We start from the raw sequence: 15813 nt of genomic DNA, 5'->3' as shown, positions 1-15813 counted from the left end.
TACGGGGGGGGGTCTGCTTGGGTGTTGGGCCCCTGTACGGGGGGGGGCTCTTGTTTGGGCCCTGTACGGGGGGGGGCTCTTGTTGGGGCCCTGTACGGGGGGGGCTCTTGTTTGGCCCTGTACGGGGGGGGGCTCTTGTTTGGGCCCTGTACGGGGGGGGGCTCTTGTTTGGGCCCTGTACGGGGGGGGGCTCCTTGTTTGGGCCCTGTACGTGGGGGGGCTCTTGTTTGGGCCCTGTACGGGGGGGGCTCTTGTTTGGGCCCTGTACGGGGGGGGGCTCTTGTTTGGGCCCTGTAGCGGGGGGGCTCTTGTTTGGGCCCTGTACGGGGGGGGGCTCTTGTTTGGGCCCCTGTACGGGCGGGGGGCCTCTTGTTTGGGCCCTGTACGGGGGGGGGCTCTTGTTTGGGCCCTGTACGGGGGGGGGGCTCTTGTTGGGGCCCTGTACGGGGGGGGGGGGCTCTTGTTTGGGGCCCTGTACGGGGGGGGGGGGCTCTCTGTTTGGGCCCTGTACGGGGGGAGGGGGGGGCTCTTGTTTGGGCCCTGTACGGGGGGGGCTCTTGTTGGGCCCTGTACGGGGGGGCTCTTGTTTTGGGCCCTGTAGCGGGGGGGGCTCTTGTTTGGGGCCCTGTACGAGGGTACGGTTTGCTGGTGTACCGGGCTCTTGTTTGGGCACCCTCATGGGGCTTGCATTGTTTGGGCGCTGTATGGTTCACCTTTTGGGGTTCTGTGAGTCATCGCCCCCTTGGTCATGGACTCTTTCACCTCCGCCCCGGGGGGGTCAGTGAGGTCCCTCCGGCTCTGGGGCACCACGCGGTCTCCTCGATCCTTCCCTCCGCAGGTTACTCCGCTCGTTCTCGGCACACGACGCTGTTGTGCAATCGGCAGATTCTTCTCTGAATTCCCCTCGCAGATTTCAGGATTGATCTTGAGGAAATGGATTTCCTGCTCTCCGCTGCCCGTTGCTCGTCTTTGGGTAATACTGTCCTGTCATAACTTTTTATTTTGGGTTCATTGATTGCAGGACCCCCATAAAAGCCAATGGGGGTCTGTCTGATACTTTTCGGAGCTGAGGGTTTGTGACTGTGTAATTTCTTTTATTTTTCCATTCCCTGACAGCAAGCAGAGATCTTGAAGACTGTTAAAGCAAGTTTTAAAACTTGGATAAAAACTATAATAAAAAAAGCTTTTTTTGGGGGGGGCGGGTTTTGCTGGGGCGACAGTGCTGGCGGCAGAAGTTGTGTACCAGGACAAGCCGGGCATGTAAAAAATGCAAAAAAAAAAAAGTTAATGCAGCCGATTAGGAGCTGCGCTCGCTGACGAGGCTGTAATATAAATCCCTCAGACAGACTGCGCAGGGAAAGCGCTTCCGTTTGGCCGCGGTGGCCACGTTTACGGGGGCAGGATAATGTTCGTCTGCTGCAGTGAAAGCGGCTTTAATTGGCGGTGGGAGGTGGCGGCACTTTTTATGGCTCCTCCATCCCGGGCCCTGGACGCGTGCCTCCACCTTCTGCAGGGACCCGCTCATCGTTTGAGGACGGGGGCGAATATTTTTGCCCATAGATTGGGATAAAGGCCCCTGGGGGGCAAATTGGGGCCCCAGTCTTCGCTACTCGGGGGTGTGGACTCTCTGCAGACCTCGAATATTTTTTTTTTTTTTTTTACACCCCAACATCATTGCATTTACCGTGCTCCATTATAGAGCATGGGGGGCTGAGGAAGGGAAGATCCTTTTACCACGAATCTGTACCGGACCCCAAATGCATTTACACCACAGAACAATTAAACTGACAGAGACCCTAGATCAGCCCCTCAATCTGTCCACACCCCATACCAAGCCCCCTAAAAATGATGCAGACCCCCAATTATCCAAGCCCCCAAGTGCATTTACACAACAGATGAAGGGCTATTAATTCATAGAGACCCTAGATCGGCCCCCTAAATTGTCAGGACCCCACTACCAAGCCCCTAAAAATGAGTCAGAAGACCCCAAAAAATTTACCTAAACCCCCAAATGCATTAACAAGACAGATCAAGGCTATTAAACTCATAAACACCCTGGATCGGGTCCCCCCACCCCACAAGACCCATACCAAGCCCCTAAAATTCATTCAGACCCCAGACCAGACCCCAGAAATTACCTAAGCCCCCAGATGCATTGACACTGACAGATGAAGGCTATTAAATTCATAGAGATCCGAAATCGGCCCCCCTCGTAATCTGTCAGACCCCATAACAAGCCCCCCAGAGCAGAACCCCAAAAATGACCTAGGCCCCCCCCAAATGCATTAACAAGAAAGATCAAGACTATTAAACTCATAAATACCCTCGATCAGTCCCCTCCACCCACATTCTCACACTACACCCCAGACAGGACCCCCCAAAAATGACCTAAGCCCCCAAATATTTACACTACACATCAAGACTATTAAATTCATAGAGACCCTAGACCAGCCCCCTCGCCATCCTGTCCGACCCCATACCCAAGCCCTTAAAAATGATTCAGACCCCAGGCCAGAACCCTAAAATTAATTTTTGAATCCAGACCGAACCCCCAAAATGCATTTACACCACAAATCAAGACTATATAATTCTTAGAGACCCCTATATCAGCCCCCTTGCAATCTCTCAGACCCCCATGCCAAGCCCCACAAAATAATTATAACCCTAGACAAGAGCAGTTCCGCCCCCCTCAGACCAAACCCCCCATGCCAAGGCCATAAAAATTATTTGGACCCCCAGACCAGTCCCCTAAAATTAATTCAACCCCCCCCCCCCAAATGACCTAAGCCATCAAATGCATTTACACTGAAGATCAAGACTATTAAATTCATAGAGACCCTAGACCAGCCCCCCCCCGCCATCTGTCAGACCCCATAACAATCCCCCTAAAAGGGATTCAGAAAAACCCTATAATGAGTTCTGAACTCAGAGCGGACCCCAAAAATTACCTAGCCCCCCCAAATGCATTAACATGAAAGATTAAGACTATTAAACTCATAAACACCCTCAATCGGCCCACCACCCCACATTATCAGCAAGACCCCATACCAAGCCCCTAAAAGTGATTCAGACCCCAGAGCAGACCACCAGAAATTACCTAAGCCCCCAGATGTATTTACACTGACAGATGAAGACCAATAACTTCATAGAGACCCTAGATCACCCCCCTTACCATCTGTTAGACCCCATATCAAACCCTTAAAAAGGATTCAGACCCCAAATCAGACCCCTAAAATTAATTCTTAATCCAGACCGGACCCCCAAGAATTATTTAAGCCCCATAATGCATTTACACGACAGAACAAGACTATTAAATTCATAGAGACCCTAGATCAACCTCTTTGCAAGCTGTCAGACCCCCCATGCCAAGCCCCTAAAATGATTCAGAAAAACCCTAAAATTCTAAACTCAGAGGAGACCCCAAAAATTACCTAGGCCCCCAAATGCGTTAACATGAAAGATCAAGACTATTGAGCTCATAAACCCTTCGTTCAGTGCCCCCACCCCACATTCTTACCTAGACCCCAGACCAGACCCCCAAAAATGACCTAAGCCACCAAATGCATTTACACTACACTACAGATCAAGACTATTAAAATCATAGAGACCCTAGACCAGCCCCCTCGCCATCTGTCAGACCCCATTCCAAGCCCTTAAAAATGAATTGGACCCTGGACCAGACCCCTAAAATTAATTCAGACCCCCCCCCCAAATGACCTAAGCCACCAAATGCATTTACACTACAGATCAAGACTGTTAAATTCATAGAGACCCTAGACCAGCCCCCTCGCCATCTGTCAGACCCCATACCAAGCCCTTAAAAATGATTCAATCCCCTAAAAGTTATTTAAGCCCTCAAATGCATTTACACCACAAATCAAGACTAATTACTAGAGACCCTAGATCAGCCCTCTTGGAATCGGTCAGACCCCTCATGCCAAGCCCCAAAAAAATAATTATAACCCTAGACCAGAGCAATTCCGCCCCCCCCCCCCCCCCCCCGACCGACCAAACCCCTCAAAATTACCTAAGACACCAAATATGTCAGACCCCCATGCCAAGCCCCTAAAAATGAATTGGACCCTGGACCAGACCCCTAAAATTAATTCAGACCCCCCCCCCCCCAAAATGACCTAAGCCACCAAATGCATTTACACTACAGATCAAGACTGTTAAATTCATAGAGACCCTAGACCAGCCCCCTCGCCATCTGTCAGACCTCACACCAAGCCCTTTAAAAATGATTCGGACCCCTAAAATTAATTGTGAATCCAGACTGAACTCCCAAATGCATTTACCCCACAAATCAAGACTATGTAATTCCTAGAGACCCTAAACCAGCCCCCTTGCCATCTGTCAAACCCCACACCAAGCCCTTAAAAATGATTTGGACCCCAGGCCAGACCCCTAAAATTAATTCTGAATCCAGACTGAACCCCCAAATGCATTTACCCCACAAATCAAGACTATTTAACTCTTAGAGACCCTAGACCAGCCCCCTCGTCATCTGTCAGACCCCATATATAATGCTGGGATTGCAGTGAAGACTGACCCTGGCGGCTCCTGTGATGTGGACCCCCCCTCACCCGTGTCTCTTCTCTCTCGCAGTCGTGGCCTTCCTCGTGGCTTTCCACCAGAACAAGCAGCTGATCGGGGATCGGGGGTTGCTGCCATGCCGGCTGCACCTAGAAAACATCAAGCGCTACTTCGGAGGCAAAATCGGCCTGGAAGCCGTCAGCCACGCGCCCACCCTGCTCTGGCTGCTGGACTGGTCCACCATGGATGCCCACCTGGATAACATTGCTCTGCTGGGACTTGTAGTGTCGGCCTTCATTGTGATAACTGGATGCGCCAATATGATCATGATGGGCATGATGTGGCTCCTGTACCACTCAGTGGTGAGCGTGGGACAAGTATGGTAAGTGCGACAGTCTAGATCACCACTGAGGTGGAGGTAAAATAACGGCTGTCAGGCATCTGTTCTCGTATCATAGTGTTACACAGTTCCTCTATTACTCCTCCTGCAAATGTATAAAGCCATTGTTACTGTTCAAGTCATCAATGGGGCATGTAAAATTAGTGCTGAGAGTATAAGAGTGCCCCCTACTGACAAGGGGAATGGGAGCACTGCTACCAGGAGGAATAACAGAGGAATGATGCCAATGTGGAGTTCTGAAAAAAGCTCCGGATCAGTACACAGTGACTGCAGCAGCAGAATAGTGAGTGCAGCTCTGGAGTATAATACAGGAGGTAACTCGGGATCAGTAATGTAATGTATGTACACAGTGACTGCACCAGCAGAATAGTGAGTGCAGCTCTGGAGTATAATACAGGAGGTAACTCAGGATCAGTAATGTAATGTATGTACACAGTGACTGCACCAGCAGAATAGTGAGTGCAGCTCTGGAGTATAATACAGGAGGTAACTCAGGACCAGTAATGTAATGTATGTACACAGTGACTGCACCAGCAGAATAGTGAGTGCAGCTCTGGAGTATAATACAGGAGGTAACTCAGGATCAGTAATGTAATGTATGTACACAGTGACTGCACCAGCAGAATAGGGAGAGCAGCTCTGGAGTATAATACAGGATGTAACTCAGGATCAGTAATGTAATGTATGTACACAGGGACTGCACCAGCAGAATAGTGAGTGCCGCTCTGGAGTATAATACAGGAGGTAACTCAGGATCAGTAATGTAATGTATGTATACAGTGACTGCACCAGCAGAATAGTGAGTGCAGCTCTGGAGTATAATACAGGATGTAACTCAGGGTCAGTAATGTAATGTATGTACACAGTGACTGCACCAGCAGAATAGTGAGTGCAGCTCTGGAGTATAATACAGGATGTAACTCAGGATCAGTAATGTAGTGTATGTACACAGGGACTGCACCAGCAGAATAGTGAGTGCAGCTCTGGAGTATAATACAGGAGGTAATTCAGGATCAGTAATGTATGTACACAGTGACTGTACCAGCAGAATAGTGAGTGCAGCTCTGGAGTATAATACAGGAGGTAACTCAGGATCAGTAATGTAATGTATGTACACAGTGACTGCAGCAGCAGAATAGTGAGTGCAGCTCTGGAGTATAATACAGGAGGTAACTCAGGATCAGTAATGTAATGTATGTACACAGGGACTGCACCAGCAGAATAGTGAGTGCAGCTCTGGAGTATAATACAGGAGGTAACTCAGGACCAGTAATGTAATGTATGTACACAGTGACTGCACCAGCAGAATAGTGAGTGCAGCTCTGGAGTATAATACAGGAGGTAACTCAGGATCAGTAATGTAATGTATGTACACAGGGACTGCACCAGCAGAATAGTGAGTGCAGCTCTGGAGTATAATACAGGATGTAACTCAGGATCAGTAATGTAATGTATGTACACAGTGACTGCACCAGCAGAATAGTGAGTGCAGCTCTGGAGTATAATACAGGATGTAACTCAGGATCAGTAATGTAATGTATGTACACAGGGACTGTACCAGCAGAATAGTGAATGCAGCTCTGGAGTATAATACAGGAGGTAATTCAGGCTCAGTAATGTAATATATGTCCACAGTGACCGCACCAGCAGAATAGTGAGTGCAGCTCTGGAGTATAATACAGGAGGTAACTCAGGATCAGTAATGTAATGTATGTATACAGTGACTGCACCAGCAGAATAGTGAGTGCAGCTCTGGAGTATAATACAGGAGGTAACTCAGGATCAGTAATGTAATGTAATGTATACAGTGACTGCACCAGCAGAATGGTGAGTGCAGCTCTGGAGTATAATACAGGATGTAACTCAGAATCAGTAATGTAATGTATGTACACAGTGACTGCACCAGCAGAATGGTGAGTGCAGCTCTGGAGTATAATACTGTATGAGTAATGTAATATTTTGTATGTAATTGCACAACCCCTGTAGGCTCTCCTCTGGTATGTGACTGCACCTGGAGGGAATATTAGTTTCATGTTGCTCCATAAGCCGCTGTCGCCCCATCCTGGGCAGATTCCCGCACCGCACCAGGGCCGGGGTCCATTGTGACAAGTCATACATCAAACTGGAAATGAGCTTCTCTGAGCTGAGCAGGACACCGGTAGCAGCCGCCTCATTGCTGGCGGTCACTGGTGCGTGCCTTGTACCTTTCATTACGCGGCGGCCATGGGTCAGTGGCGAGGACGGTGCATTATGATTGTGCACACAGTGTGACACATGATGGGCAGCTTTATCAGGCCGCGCTCCTGTGTTACGGGGAGCAGGTACCGCCGCTCCCATCGCTGCTCACCGCCCGCACCTGCTCGCGGGCGAGGCTTCACATTGCCCATACTGCTCACCTGAGCGCTGGCACCATCGCTCCTACCCGGGCACGCTCGGCCGGGCACAGATGAGATGTTTTTGAGCTCGCGCCCATTCTCTGTTACTCATAGAGGACTGTGCACTCGCCCGTAGTCACCCGTCAGGGATCGGCCATGATTTACCGCGAGACGATTGGGTAGATCTAAATCAGGATTGATGCGTTCTTAGGGGTTGGACCCCCATGGATCCTAAATTGATGCCTTAGTGCTATTACCACTGTTCATCCTGAGCTCTCTGGTTCATGAATGCAAAAATTACATTAACCGCTGATTATACTGGAGGCCTCATCCCACCCTACGGTGACCTATTCCCAGAACATACATATCCATCGAGCACGTGCGTATTTACAGGATGCGCCTCCTAGATGGGCTGCAGACGGAGCGCTCAGCACCCTCGACGCTCGGTTAATTGCCCATTCCTACCTCCTTTTATCTGTCCCTTCTGTTTGGCCCGGGGAACAGAGTCGCCTTTGTTTTAATTCATGTTCTTCACAGACTTGAGGATAGAAGACAAAAAGGGAAGCAGATTATCCGCGAGACTTTTAAAAGTCAATGTACAGGGCTCATAGGGGGTCATCCTTCCTGCGAAGGAAGAAGCGTTGGGGAAACTTCCTGTGTCACCGGTGGGAGAAGAGGGGATCAGTTTCAAAGCCAAACTCGCACGTCCCCTCTTCCTTCCAGAATGCTGGCGAGACGGTGCCAACGGCATTGTTCCAGCAGCTGAAGGGTGCTACATTGCCATCACGAGCCGGAGAATATAGATCGAAAGTTAATCTATAGGACAGAAACTCTATATTATGAATGCCCCAAATATTGTCCTTTGCCCCTACCGTTATATTCATTTATTGGGCAGCTCTATTTTCTCATATATATTAACATTAAACTAGAGTGCCCAAAAATTGCGAAAGGATTTCCTCCCATTCCCTTGATGAACGATCAGGTCATTCCCTTTTGGGTGTTCACATTCTCATCATGAACCTTGAGGTCATTCTCATTCCCTTTTTGGGTATTCACGTTCTCATGATGAATCTTGAGATAATTCTCATTCCCTTTTGGATGTTCACATTCTCATGACGAAGCTTGAGGTCATTCTCCCTCCATTTTGGATGTTCATTCTCATCATGAACCTTGAGGTTATTCTCATTCCCTTTTGGATGTTCACATTCTCATCATGAACCTTTTTGAAGTCTCAAACTCTCAATTCTCATTTGCTTGCATGGGCTTTTGCGTAATTTTCCTTTCCTTGAGGAACCTTTTGCATAATTTTAATATTTTTTTCATGGATTTTCTCGTCAGTCTTTATACCTGTTGGACATTCAGATTCTCATGAATTTGATACTCATTGAGCTCATTCTCATTTCCATGATGGACTTTCAAGTGTATTCTCATGCTGATGATAATTTCATCTTTTTCTCATGCTATAGAGGAATCATCCGACCCTTCTCATACTTTTGATGGAGCTTCAGGCCCTTCTCATTCTTTTGATGGACCTTCAGGCCCTTCTCATTCTTTTGATGGACCTTCAGGCCCTTCTCATACTTTTGATGGAGCTTCAGGCCCTTCTCATACTTTTGATGGAGCTTCAGGCCCTTCTCATACTTTTGATGGACCTTCAGGCCCTTCTCATTCTTTTGATTGACCTTCAGGCCCTTCTCATTCTTTTGATTGACCTTCAGGCCCTTCTCATTCTTTTGATGGACCTTCAGGCCCTTCTCATTCTTTTGATTGACCTTCAGGCCCTTCTCATTCTTTTGATGGACCTTCAGGCCCTTCTCATTCTTTTGATTGACCTTCAGGCCCTTCTCATTCTTTTGATGGACCTTCAGGCCCTTCTCATTCTTTTGATGGACCTTCAGGCCCTTCTCATTTTTTTTTATGCACCTTCAGGCCATTCTTATTCTTTTGATTGACCTTCGGGGCATTCTCATTCTCTTAATAGACCTTCGGGCTATTTCATTCTTTTGATGGAGCTTTGGGCCATTCTCTTTTTGATTTTAGGGACCATTATGCCATTCCCATTCCCCTGATGAACCCTCAGGTCATTTTCATGCTTTCAATAGACCTTCAGGTCATGCTCTTGCTTTTGATAGATCTTAAGGCGATTCTTTGGCTTTTCATGCATCTTGAGCTCATTCTTGTCTATTTTACTGGACCTTTGAGCCATTCTCATTCTTTTCATGGACCTGCAGGCTATTTATATCTGTACTTTATGGACCATCGAGTCATTTTGTATTGCCTTGATTCATCTTTAGTTCATTGTCATTATGAAACAATAGATAGACATTTAGGCCATTCTCATTCTTTTGATGGACCTTCAGGTCTTTGTCTTATTTTCATGGACCTTCAAGTAATTTTCATTCTGCTAATGGACCTTTCATATTAGACTCATAATTTTAATTGAACTTCAGATCATTTTTATTCCCTTTATGAACCTTCAGATCATTCTCATTCTTTTGGTAGATCTTCAGGTCAATCTCCTACATTTGTTGAACCTTTGGGTCATCCTCATTCTTTTGATGGAGCTTCAGAACCATCTCATTCATGATATGGGTCAGTCTCATTCGTTTGAACTTTGGGATCACTCTCATTCTTTTGATAGATCTTTAGGTCAATCTCATTCATTTGATGAACCTTCGGGTCATTCTCATTCTTTTGGTAGATCTTCAGAACTATCAAAAGAATGAGAATAACCTGAAGGTTCATCACATGAATGAGACTGTTCTGAAGATCTACCAAAGGAATGAGAATAACCTGAAGGTTCATCACATGAATGAGACTGTTCTGAAGATCTACCAAAGGAATGAGAATAACCTGAAGGTTCATCACATGAATGAGACTGTTCTGAAGATCTAGCAAAGGAATTGGAATAACCTGAAGGTTCATCACATGAATGAGACTGTTCTGAAGATCTACCAAAGGAATGAGAATAACCTGAAGGTTCATCACTTGAATGAGACTGTTCTGAAGATCTGGCAAAGGGATGAGAATAACCTGAAGGTTCATCAAATGAATGAGACTGTTCTGAAGATTTACCAAAGGAATGAGAATAACCTGAAGGTTCATCACATGAATGAGACTGTTCTGAAGATCTACCAAAGGAATGAGAATAACCTGAAGGTTCATCACATGAATGAGACTGTTCTGAAGATCTAGCAAAGGAATGAGAATAACCTGAAGGTTCATCACATGAATGAGACTGATCTTCAGAACAGTCTCCTCCATGTGATGAACCTTCAGGTCACTCTCATTCTTTTGGTAGATCTTCTGGTCAGTCTCATTCATTTGATGAACCTTCAAGTCATTCTCCTAGATTTGATGATCTTCTGCACTTCCTCATACTTTTTGATGGAACTTCAGTTCATTTTCATCATGAAGCTTCAGGTCATTCACACTCTCTCTTGGTGGACCTCTAGGTCCTTGTCATTCCCTTGATGGATCTTGAGGTCATTCTCATTGCCTTCAAACACCTTAATATCAGCCTTTTCCCTTCTGATGGCCCTTCATGTCTTTTGGGATGTTTCCCATTGCACGTTCAGGTTATTCTCACTACTTTGATGAACATTCTGGTCATTCTCATTCCTTTCATCAATTCCCAGAATATTCTACAATATTCTCATCCTTATGATCAATATTTCATAATCTAGTTACAGCCCAGTAAATTAGATCTGGTTCTTAGCACCCATATATAAGGTTTTCGGGCAGAATATCTCTTGGGTCTTCAGCTCACGGATGAAGCCAGTGATGACACTTTTCACAATAATCAGATTTTTGTAAAATGTTGATGTAAATGACAAATCCCTTTAAATCTTCTTCCCTCCGTCAGACAACTGAGCTCTGTAAGGTTTCCCAATGTTTGTGGATTTGAAGAATCAGCACAATGTTCCTCCCCCGGGGGGGTAAAGCGAATGAAGAAGCTCTGCTTGCCTTCACATCTTTTAATCTGGCCCTTACATAACTTGACAAAAGCCAATTTCCACAATGAAAACTGTTGGCCGTGGGCCACTAATAGAGATAACCAAATCAGGCACCGGTCCTCCTCGCAGTGTCCTGGAGAAATAGGCCAAAGATCCTGGCAGTGACTGGGATTTAATGAGATAATTCACTTTCCATTCCTCTTCCTTGTATGGGAAAGTTTTTTTTTTTTTTTCATGTTTTTCTCTTCCAATCATCGGGGTCATCACCTCGGGGGTCAATTTTTGTGGCCTACTGATTATGTAACACTATTCTGGACCACGGGGAAAGTTGGGGGGGGGTCGCCCCTATGGCCCTGGCACAATAGTTATCCAACTTGATAGATGTAGATAGATTAGGACTGATTTTAAAGGATTATTAAAATCCCCTGTCTTCATAAATGGGCATTATTGGCTAGAGCTTGTAAATAAAAGCAATTTTGCAATTTACTGCATATTAAAAATTTCTATCGTTCTCGAGATATTAACATTTTTCTTTACAGCTCGTTGCCTTGGAAACCGACCACTGCTGCTGGACGACCTTATGCAGTGCTTACAAGCTTTTCTCTATTGAGCTTGTAAGCATCATTTTGATGTTGGCCAGGATCGCTGTTCCACTTTGTCACTTCATAATCCCTGCCAGCTTCAGCACGTTGCTTAGAAATGAGACCCCAGCGGTGGTCGGTCTCCTAGGCAACAAGCTGTAAACAAAAGTGTTAATATCTCAAGAACGGCTGCAAATTTTAATGAGCAGTAAATTGCAAAAGTGCTTGTTTTTACAAGCACCATCCCAAAATATCTATCTATCTATGAGGATTACCTTTTTAAAGGGGTTGTCCACTTTTTTTTACTTAAATGCATGTATTTGGGGCTAAAAATAATTTCTACAATTTGTGTTTCATTATAACACTAATGGCGTTGTCAGAGAGATCTTCCATATAACCAGTCTATGAAATTACTTAGTGTAACTATTGTTTGTTGTTATTTTTTTGTTTTTTTCCCATGAATCAATAGTACAGGTGAAAATAAGAAACTGTGTAATATGTCTTATTAGATAAATCTGCTTCTTTCATCTCCTAGACTGATTATTCCTTCTCAATTCATTGGTAAAATGTCTTTCTTTCCCATTACTAAGATAGGAGATGAAAGTTGGTGCTTATAAGGTTCTATGGGGAGGGGAGGAGCTAGCGGAACACAGTCATTCTACTACAAGTTTTCCCATTTTAAACTGTAACTGTCATTTGAGGAGAACTTGCGGAATGTCTGTGTTCCGCTAGCTCCTCCCCTCTCCATAGAACCTTATCATCACTAACTGTCATATGGATTTTTTTTTCCCCCATAAATTGAGTGTGAAAGATCACGCTCCAGTGGTCTCAGTTCATCCCTATTTATTGTGCCGTTCATTTCAGTGGTCGCCTTGTAATACTACATTTTCCCTGCCAGATATAGTTCTACCTAGAGATTATTGCTGTCAATCAAGGGTCTACCCAATAGACTACCCAAAAAAAAAAAATCGTTTTTATTTTTCACCACCCCCCCCCCCCCCCATGAATCAGTACAGGTGAAAATCAGAAACCGTGTAATATGTCTTATCAGAGATATCTGCTGTTTTCTCCTGCTAGACTGTATTCACTGATGTCACATTTTACCCCCTGAATTGAGAATGATTATTCTTTCCCATTACTTAGGTAAGAGATGAATGTTGGTGCTTATAAGGCTCTATGGAGAGGGGAGGAGCTAGCGGAATACACAGTCATTCTACTACAAGTTTTCCATTTTAAACTGTAACTGTCATTTCAGGAGAACTTGCAGCAGAATGTATGTGTGTTCCACTAGCTCCTCCCCTCTCCATAGAACCTTATGATCACCAACTGTCATACGGAATTTTTTCCCTTGAATTGAGTATGAAAGACCACACTCTAGTGGTCTTAGTTCATCCATTTATTTAGTGGTCGCCATATAATACTACATTTTCCCTGCCAGATGTAGTTCCCCCTAAAAAGTTTTGCTATCAATCAAGGGTCTACCCAAAAAAACCCATTGTTTTTATTCCCCCCCTCCCCATTAATCAATAGTACAGGTGAAAATAAAAAGCTGTGTAATATGTCTTATCATAGATATCTGCTTCTTTCTCCTGCTAGACTGTATTCACTGATGTCACATTTTACCCACTGAATTGAGAATGATTATTCTTTTCCTTTACTTAGGTAAGAGATGAATGTTGGTATTTATAAGGCTCTATGGAAGAGGGGAGGAGCTAGCGGAACACCGTCATTCTACTACAAGTTTTCCCATTTTAAACTGTAACTGTCATTTCAGGAGAACTTGCAGCAGAATGTATGTGTTCCACTAGCTCCTCCCCTCTCCATAGAACCTTATGATCACCAACTGTCATACAGATTTTTTCCCCCCTAAATTCAGCTTGAAAGGTCATACTCTAGTGGTGTCAGTTCATCCGTATTTATTGTGCCTTTCAGTTCAGTTGTCGCCATGTAATGCAAATATTTCCCTGCCAGATACAGATATAGTTCTCCCAAGAGATTTTTGCTGTCTGTCAAGGGTCTACCGAATAGGGCACCCAAAAAAACATCGTTTTTTCTTTTTCCCCCCATGAATCAATAGTACAGGTGAAAAGAAGAAACTGTGTATTAAGTCTTATCAGAGATATCTGCTTCTTTCTCCTGCTAGACTGTATTCACTAACGACACATTTTACCCATGAACTTAAAATGATCAGTCTTTCCCATTACTTAGATAGGAGATGAAAGTTGGTGCTTATAAGGTTCTATGGAGAGGGGAGGAGCTAGCGGAACACACTACAAGTTTTCCTGAAACGGCAGTTACATTTTAAACTGTAACTGTCATTTCAGGAGAACTTGGAGTGGAATGTCTGTGTGTTCCGCTAGCTCCTCCCCCTCTCCATAGAACCTTATGATCACCAACTGTCATACAGATTTTTTTTCCCCCTAAATTCAGCTTGAAAGGTCATACTCTAGTGGTGTCAGTTCATCCGTATTTATTGTGCCTTTCAGTTCAGTGGTCGCCATGTAATGCAAATATTTCCCTGCCAGATATAGTTCTCCCAAGAGATTTTTGCTGTCTGTCAAGGGTCTACCGAATAGGGCACCCAAAAAAACATCGGTTTTTCTTTTTCCCCCCATGAATCAATAGTACAGGAGAAAATAAGAAACTGTGTATTAAGTCTTATCAGAGATATCTGCTTCTTTCTCCTTCTAGACTCTATTCACTGACGACACATTTTGCCCATGAATTGAGTGATCAGTCTTTCCCATTACTTAGATAGGAGATGAAAGTTGGTGTTTATAAGGCTCTATGGAGAGGGGAGGAGCTAGTGGAACACAGTGATTCTACTGCAAGTTTCCCTAAAATGGCAGTTACATTTTAAAATATAACTGTAATTTCAGGAGAACTTGCAGCGGAATGTCTGTGTGTTCCGCTAGCTCCTCCCCTCTCCATAGAACCTTATGATCACCAACTGTCATATTGATTTTTTTCCCCCATAAATTTGTGAAAGATCACCCTCCAGTGGTCTCAGTTCATCCATTCATTTAGTGGTCGCCATATACTACTTCATTTTTCCTGCCAAATGTAGTTCCCCCTAGAGATTTTTGCTGCCAATCAAGGGTCTACCCAATAGGGCGCCCAACCATTGCTTCTGACAAGACCATGACTTGTCCTATATACTGCAATATACTGCTGTGTTTTGGTATATAGAACAAACAGTCACAGGTTCAAGTCTCCGAAGGACATTAAAAAGTAAACTCCGACCTATAAAGATATGAAATATTTTAACCTATACAGTAAAGTCGTAAAGAAAAAAAGTAATCGAAACAACAGAATAAAAAAGTTTTGACTTTTGGATGAAGTGGAGAAAGTGGATTAAAATGCACAAAAGAAAATAGTTGTTAAGAGGGTCCTTTAGCGTCATGCTGGAGCTCCAGTGATCAGCTGCGATCAGTTTGGCGACAGTAAGTGTTTAGTTTCGCTGCAGCACCTCCACTGGTGAAACGAGGTATTACACACCATCAAATCAGTGAGTTGTGTGGGTCCTCCAGGGAGGGAGAGACGCCCTTAGTAACTGTTCTCTAGTTCTGCCGAGACAGGGAGGCACATGAGGGGTTAATTCCGACTCTTGTAATTGCAGAAACGAGTGTCCCAGATCTGAAAATTCCACATCCCACAATAAAGTGAATCCAGAAACCAGACAAGTTTCATTTACTACCATTTCTGTGTTCGCTTCCTTCCCCCTCTTAAAAAACCACGTTGCGTCTGCCCGGCCTTGGCAGCAACGGGAAACAGCTGTCTGAGATTGACGCTGCTCGCACCACACACATTTCGAGACCCCACGATCGAGTCCTGGAAGCAAAGAGCTGTCTGATACGGACATTAGGTGCAAGCTTCTCAGACGAGTCTGGGGCGCGCGGGGTAGAATTCAGGATATAATTACCTTACACTGTATGGTCAGATCGCCAGGAGACCCGCACTCACCG

The 15813-nt window shown here is 45.1% G+C and overlaps 1 protein-coding gene across 1 annotated transcript in view; it reads left to right on the top strand.

Annotated features, from left to right (window-relative positions):
* The first annotated feature begins 4685 nt into the window (after window positions 1-4685).
* The window catches only part of LMF1 (lipase maturation factor 1), a 220815-nt gene continuing 209687 nt past the window's right edge, over window positions 4686-15813 (top strand). Inside the window, exon 1 of the mRNA XM_075319458.1 lies at window positions 4686-4918. Coding sequence (XP_075175573.1) covers window positions 4779-4918 — 140 coding nt within the window. The 5' untranslated portion in view covers window positions 4686-4778. The remainder of the gene's footprint in view (window positions 4919-15813) is intronic.

This window comes from Anomaloglossus baeobatrachus, chromosome 7, assembly GCF_048569485.1.
Source record: "Anomaloglossus baeobatrachus isolate aAnoBae1 chromosome 7, aAnoBae1.hap1, whole genome shotgun sequence".
NCBI classification, from domain to species: Eukaryota; Metazoa; Chordata; class Amphibia; order Anura; family Aromobatidae; genus Anomaloglossus; species Anomaloglossus baeobatrachus.
Note: the sequence above shows the minus strand (reverse complement) of the source record. Positions and strands in the feature narration are given on the sequence as shown.